The following is a 7,748-nucleotide window of genomic DNA, read 5'->3' as shown; positions in this document are numbered from 1 at the left end:
TAATATATTAGTATTATAACATACATGTTTTATTTTTGTTGGGAACAGGCAGTCACTAAATGCTGTTTGTAAACAAATGGAGTTGTGGCCCCAGTCAGACAAAATGGCCGTCAGTGGTGGAAGGGAGGATGGCTGCTAGTTTCACATCGCATATTACTGTTGCAGAGCATTTGTTTAGTTTTTCTCTTTCCTTGCCTTCCCAGCGTTCTCAGCCCAACATATCTCCACACAATGGAACAAAGACTCCTCATAATCCCCATAGGGTAGAAAAAGTGGGTTAGTTCCTTCTCCACAATTAAAATGTGTGTTTTAGAGAGGATTGCCAGATTGAAAACAGTTGTTGTGTAAAATCAATCTGAAAATCTGTTTCTGCTTCCTGTTCTCATCACATCACTAAATACACGTTTGTCACGGATTTGTCCTAATTCTCAACCTCACAGCAGGCCTTGTTTCACAAATAAGACTTCATAATACAGCCACCACAAGGCTATTTGGACAACGACAAGCAACATTTTCACGTCGTTGAACATTTTTGTGGAGTACGAGCATTGTTGCGGTTTGTGCTCCGTCCAGAGTTGTGGGTGGGTTGATCTGCATTGATCATTGTGTACTTAGCTTCCAGGAGAATGGGACGTCACATCACAGACAGCACACAGGCGGCATTATCTAACCCAAGTCTACAGGTGGCCTGCGGGGGCCTGGCCTATTTCAAAGCTGCACAAAGAGGCGTGAGACCCATCTCTCTGTCTCCTGTTCTCCACCTGTCACCCAATACACAGAGCCAGAAGGGAACGAAAAAGCAATTGCGATAAGTCTTTTTCTTTTTGGAAGATGAGTCCTTTGTGCAGGGTGTAACTTGGCACATTTGAAAAGTCATGATTTGATGTTTGGAGTCACCATTATTATTAATGAATTCTCTCAAAAGATATGGACAAAAACATCACCTACTAGCAAAAAGCAAAGCTGATCCATTTGAACCATGAAATAATGAAATCAGATTGTCTAAATGGGACACTTTGTCTTTAAGAGGATGGTCCCTCCCCCTCCAGCTGCTCTGCCAGGACTTCACCCTTTTGGTCTCCTTGTGTTTGAAGACTTTGTGACTCTCGGGCCAAAAGGGGATTGTGTAATCAAATGATTCTCTCTCTCTCTCCCTCCGTCACGTAGGCCTCTGACACAGATGGTTAATGGTTGTTTGTCTGTGTTCTACCAACTATCATTTCACTGTGAAAAACATCCTTTCTAGACCCTCGCCCCCTTTCTACCGTTACATTTGCTGCAATACAAGGCCGAACTATCAGAATTTGTATTTTCTTTTTTTTTTTAAACCATGCTTAATTTTTTATGGTTATGGTATGTGTTGGCAGATAAGTAGTATTTAGTTGTTTTTCTTTTCCTTTCTAAATGTAATCATTTGTCCGTCCGTCCTTGCATTGCATCCGTGTTTCCTTTTATTGCTAGAATAACACAAACAAAATAAATTTTTGATGGATTCAAAAACGATAACCATTGTCTTAGTGTAGTTAAGGATGGCTATAATTAACAACTACATAAATTGTAATATTAGTTTATTGGACATGTCACCTATCTGCCAATATTAGTAATAATACCTGCATGGCTGATAATGGATATTTAAAAATGCATGTTCATTTCCACCTAAGTTTACATCTAGAAATCACTTAGTTAATGATAGTGTTCTTTAATTACACTAATAATTAATTATACTCAAGTTATAGTTTAATATACTTAAACATTATAAATCTCAAAATTAATATTTTATGTAGATTATAATTGACAATTTAAAACAATTGATTTAATTTTAAATGATTGAGACAAACTAACAGATTTTTTATGATGCCTATATAACATAAACATTAGTATCAACTTTTCAGCCAGTTTTAATATCTGCATCCCCAACTGAGTTAAAAAAATGATTTGCAAGTTCCATTTTTACTTTTATATTTTATATAAAATATAAAACTTGATAATAGTGTTCTTCAGTAACTCTGTTTTTAACAGATCTTAAAATGAATGTCTTTAATGTACATTACAATTAATAGTTATAATTTAAATCGGTTTTAATTTAATTGTTCAAATGGTTTTTAAGAACAACAAAACAAAAAAAAACTAACATAGAATTGTAATACTGGCCGTGACTTTTCATCCAAAATTTTAATATCTGTGCATCTGTAACTGAGTAAAAAAAAATAAAAAATTCCATTTCACGGAAAAAATCTTAAACAGCATTTCAATCAAACAAATGAGTTTATTATTATATGTAATGTCTGTTCATTTTTTTGTTTGTTGTTTTGTTGACCAATGCTTTTTATTTATTATTTCATGTATGCAAGATTACTAAAGCACCTCCATCTCTCTCTTACAGAGCAATACAAGCACCACTGGTTCCCAGACCGTCCCAACAAAGGTTCTGGGTATCGCTGCATACGCATCAACCACAAGATGGACCCTCTGGTGGGACAGGCCGGCCAGCGCATTGGCCTGAGCATCCAGCAACTCTACCTGCTGCTTCCCAGTGAGCTTACATTGTGGGTCGACCCATTCGAAGTGTCCTACCGCATCGGAGAGGACGGCTCGATCTGCGTGCTCTACGAGTCCCACCCCAGCACCAACGGAAACCCCAGCGTCACCACTGGAAATGGCAACCCCGCCTCCTCTGTCACCCAGGTATCCCCGATGGTGGACAGTCACATCAGCTGTAAGGAGGAACTACTGGTTTTGGGTCATACCAGCCCTGCTAAACCCTACATGATGACTGTGTCCAGCTAAATGGGTCACAGAAGTCATTTTTCAAACATAAAAAAAGAGAAAGGAGAAGGAGAAGAAGAAGAAGAAGAAAAAAAACAGGATGTGTCCTATCATCCAGGTGATGGAAACCTCGTAGGTTTAATTTTCACTCGTTTGGTTGTCTGTTATTGTGTTGGATCTACCAGAGGCTTGACCCTGGGGCAGCTAATGAAGACCTGAAACATCGCCCGGCCCCCCAGCTCACAGAGACTGGCCCACTCCCACGTCGGCGGTCCTGGGGGGGCTGTTTCCACCATCGTCTGCCGATGTTGACTTTGCACTTTCGCTTTCACTGTTTGTTATCACTTAAACGCAAACTCCCTCTAAAATGTTAAGGAATTATTTTCAGAATCCTGTTTTATCATTTCACCGTTCACTGTCGAACTGAAGCCCAGACCTGCTGGCAGCCATTCCGGACCAGAGTATCCGCTACAAGCCTCTTTTTTTTTTATTTTTTTAAACCTCACTTTTTTTGGACCACAAAGCGGTACTTTTGTCTCTTTTCTCGGTGTCTGGTATGCAACCAGGCCTTATTTTGAGCTTCAGGTCGACATGAACCGGTTTCAAACAGCCTCCATCCTGTACACTGCCGCGGTGGAATACCTGTGTCATACTGTTACCCGCGCTAGCCGTGGATGGCACTGTGACGCAGACGTTCTCATGCTTGTAGCTTTTTCTAGGGGCTCCCTCCTGGATGAATGTAATTTCTAACAAAAAAGAGAGAAAAAAAAAAAATCTAATGCAGACAAAACATTTGAATTATTTAAGCCCCTCGTCATACCAAAATGAAAGATGTAGCAAAGTATTTTTTTTTTTTACTTTGAGCAGATGTGGTCTTTACTTTCTGCCTGATTTAGAAAGGACGTTGAATGCACTTTGACATTTTAGACTGTGTGTGACGTTTCGATTCGACCTAGCTGCATTCCATCGCGTACCTCCTCATTCAGTTGTCACAGAGCAACGTGGTTGCAATATTTCTGAAGGTGAGAGAGACATTTCAATCCTGGATTGATCTCTCTCTCTCTCTTTTATCCTTTCGAATGACTGATTCAGGCTGTTAGAGATTAGTTCTCCATCTATTGGACTCCATTTAAGGCCAGTACATGGCAAGAGTCAACAGACCAGCAAGAAACGGCATCAAAAAACAGACCAATGTTGCCCATCTTCTCGCAGAATCGCAGGGCCAGTGATGCTCGCTTGTTACAGAGGGTCTCCCGATGCACTTTCCAGCCAGTCGTCACCGGTCTCAGTCTTAACTAGGAGTGCGCCGTCAAAACATATCACCTCCCTCCCTAAGCCTGTCGAAGGAGGGGGTAGGACCCTCACATCAGGGCAGCTACAATCCTCTCCGGCCCCCTTCTCGCAGTCTGCAGGAGAGTTTTTATGCCAGCACACATACCGAGCGCACTCCAAAACCTACTGAGCCTTACGTACAGGGCCGAGTAGGGACGGGGAGAGACATACGGTGTGCTCCTGGTTCTGGACGATTCTGTTTACATTGGCGTGAGTGGGCGGAAATAAGCTGGTTGCAGGCTTTGTGTGCGACAGACTGCTCTTGCCTTAGCCGCTAAACTGCAGAGACAAGGTGCTGATTATCAGTCCTATGTGTGCTACTACTTTCGACCCTAGAGGACCATGGGTAACGCCGGGTTGTCGATGCACTGTCGTCCCTTTCTGTGTTGTTTTGGTCTATTTTAGAGAGGCAGAAAGGCGTTTTTAAATTAAATTTTAAGTACGGGTCGAACCTTGATATTTGGACTCAGTTCGCCATCCCACCCTTCTGAATGCTTTGAACTCTGAGAGGCGGCCCCCTTTGCCTGATGGTTTTAATATTAAAGCTTTTTAACCTCATTCTGGTGATCGTAACCAAGTTGGAACAGACAAATCGAGTGCTTTTTAGATCTGCAGCTTTTAAACTGCTTCAAACTACTTTACCCCCTCCCCCACCTCCACTGAAATAACATCAGCAAACCATTTCCACTCTCCGTTTCAGTTCGGTAAGCATTTGCACACAAGTTTTAAGTATCGTCGTGAGTCTAAACTCAAGTCTACTCTGAGGCAAGAGCACATGAAATGCACTAATAGGTTAAACATTGAAGTTGTGTGACTTTGAGACCGATGTGTCTTGATTGGAATGTATTGCCAAGCTTAGGCCACAGACATTCATTGAAACTCTTATGGATGTGCAGGTTAAAATGTGAAAAACAGAAGGGAATTATTCGGTTGGGAATTTTGTCGATCATTTCAGAAGTGATTCACGTTATTGCCACTTTCGCATCTGAGGTGGTTCCATATTTGTAGAATGTATTGTTATTGTACAACATATAGTAGAGTAAGTACATAACCATACATATGGGAAGTGCCAATAATTTATATTTTGCTGTGTGTAGACGTGTTCCTTTTTGTATTTCATATTTTAACATGAATTCCTCTTTCATAAGTGAAGCCATTTGTGTTAGGAGTGTTGGAGAGGACCAAAGTTGTTTTGGTAAAAAAAAAATATATATATTGATCAGTTTCCATGCTCTGTGCTGATAGACTTTCCTTGTTTTTTCCCTCTTATCTTTTCTTTCTTTCTTTCTTTTTTTAAAAAAAAAAAAAAGAAAAAGAAAAAATTCTGAGCAACCCAAGATAAAGCTGTCTGTATCTTGTGATTTTTTCTGTCTGTACATCTCTTGTGTTCATTCTTTTTCCTCATTCTTGGGTATGTTGTGATGAACTGCTGTAAATTTGTACAGTTCATGTAAATTGATTGTGCGGAAGTTGTACAGATTTCTATATTTTGGAAGAAAAGTTTTTTTTCTCTGTAATAAAAGATTTCCTATCTTGGCAATGGTTTCCCGTGGACCTGGTCGTATTCTTTATCAAAACATGCTCATCCCAGATAGCACACATATGTCAGCAAGATGTCTGCGTACAAACATCTGATAGACGTCTTTAATATGTCAGTTTTATATACATTCATAAACATCTTAAAGAACTTCTAAACGTCTATTGTACATCTGAAAGGAAACGTCCCAAAGACGTATTGCAGATGAGCAAACACTTAAAAAAAAAAAAAAAAAACATCTTGCAGATGTAAATGCAGACGTGAAATAGACTTCATGATGTACATGTGCTATCAGGGCACAATTGCATTCATGTTTCATAGTTCTTTGTGTCTTTTTGGAAGATATTTACAATAACACTGGGATGGGACAGTTTAGCTGTTTCAGTATGGCCATTTTAGACAAAATATGCCAGACGTTAGTAACAGAGCCCTGATGTCACCTGCTTTTCAGTTTTTTTTTCTTGTGTTACTAGGACAAAGAGAGGAAGTCTGCATGGACGTCAGTAGAGCATGATTCTAGCTTGTGAAAATATTAGACATGAACCTGCTTAAAGATGATTATAAATACCCACCATTACTTACCAAAACATTAACAGCCAGTCAGAATCCACCCAACTTTAAAGAGCGAGAGCATTTAAAGTGGCAGACGACATAACTGCAGCTTGCGTATTGGTGTGGATGCTAATATATAGTTATCTTTCTGTAGCCCAAGGGATCAAGATTTAGCTAGTTAGAATAAGCCTCTGTTTGTAGGTGCTGTAACTACACCATCATTACCAAAAGCAAACTAATATGGCTATTTTCTTGTTTAGCATAAACAAGTAATATTTAATATTTCATTATAGTACAGAAGTTGTTTTATGAGTGCATTTTCTCTCCATTGGCTCTTAAAAGTGTGCAATCGGATGTATGTTTTGGATGTTTTTCCCTGGCTACTGCATTTTGACATAGCTCAGAATAGTTGCCAGTACAATGTGTACTTGTGGTGCTAATTAGCATAGTTTTCCTGCAGCTAATGAGCCCTGCTATAGACCATGACATACTCTTAGATCGACTTCAAAATTATACTGGTATTCAGGGACAGGCATTGTTTAGATCGTACCCAGCAGACCGTTACCATTTTGTCTACTTAAATGGTGAAAAATCCATGTTAACATCAGTAAATTATGGTGTGCCACAAGGATCTGTGTTAGGCCCTCTGTTATTTTCAATATACATACTGCCACTTGGCAACATTATTAGAAAACGTGGAATTGGTTTCCACTGCTATGCCGATGATACACAGTTATATATTTCATCACGACCAGATGAAATCTCTAAATTATCCAAGTTGACAGAATGTGTTAAAGATATAAAATATTGTATGACCAGTAATTTTCTTTTATTAAATTTTATTAAAAAGACTGAGGCATTACTTATTGGACCAAAAACCTGCACACAGAATCTCTTGGAATACAGTTTTCAACTAGAAGGATGTACTGTTACATCATCCTCTACAGTTAAAGACCTGGGGGTTACATTAGAGAACAACTTACTTTCAAAAATTATATTTCATGTTACAAAAATGGCCTTCTTCCACCTCAGAAACATTGCTAAGCTACGGAATATGTTACCTGTTTAAGACGCAGAAAAGCTAGTTCACGCATTCATGACCTCTCGGCTGGATTACTGTAATGCATTACTAGCTGGTTGTCCTGCATCCTCAATAAACAAGCTATATTTAGTCCAAAATGCAGCTGCTAGATTTCTTGCAGGTCAAAAAAATATGATCATATTACACTCTTAAAAATAAAGGTGCTTCACGATGCCATAGAAGAACCTTTTTGTCTAAATGGTTCCATAAAGAACCTTTAACACCTGAAGAACCTTTCTGTTTCACAAAAGGTTCTTTGTGTGAAATAAGGTTCTTCAGATTACAAAAAGGTAAGAAAGAGATGGTTCTTTAAAGAACCTTTGACTGAATGGTTCTTTGTGGAACCAAAAATGGTTCTTCTATGGCATCGCTTGAAGAACCTTTTGAAGCACCTTTATTTTTAAGAGTGTACCCCAATTTGATCATCTCTGCACTGGTTACCCATTACATTCCATATTGATTTCAAAATATTGCTACTAA

The 7,748-nt window shown here is 39.1% G+C and overlaps 1 protein-coding gene across 1 annotated transcript in view; it reads left to right on the top strand.

Annotated features, from left to right (window-relative positions):
• The window catches only part of LOC107690792 (protein BTG1-like), a 9,149-nt gene extending 3,511 nt beyond the window's left edge, over positions 1-5,638 (top strand). The window contains exon 2 of the mRNA XM_016489212.1: positions 2,384-5,638. Coding sequence (XP_016344698.1) covers positions 2,384-2,787 — 404 coding nt within the window. The 3' untranslated portion in view covers positions 2,788-5,638. The remainder of the gene's footprint in view (positions 1-2,383) is intronic.
• The last annotated feature ends 2,110 nt before the right edge of the window (positions 5,639-7,748 follow it).

Source organism: Sinocyclocheilus anshuiensis, unplaced genomic scaffold, assembly GCF_001515605.1.
Source record: "Sinocyclocheilus anshuiensis isolate Anshui unplaced genomic scaffold, SAMN03320099.WGS_v1.1 scaffold641, whole genome shotgun sequence".
In the NCBI taxonomy this organism is placed as follows: domain Eukaryota; kingdom Metazoa; phylum Chordata; class Actinopteri; order Cypriniformes; family Cyprinidae; genus Sinocyclocheilus; species Sinocyclocheilus anshuiensis.
The sequence above is the reverse complement of the archived record's forward strand: the minus strand, read 5'-3'. Positions and strand labels throughout refer to the sequence as shown.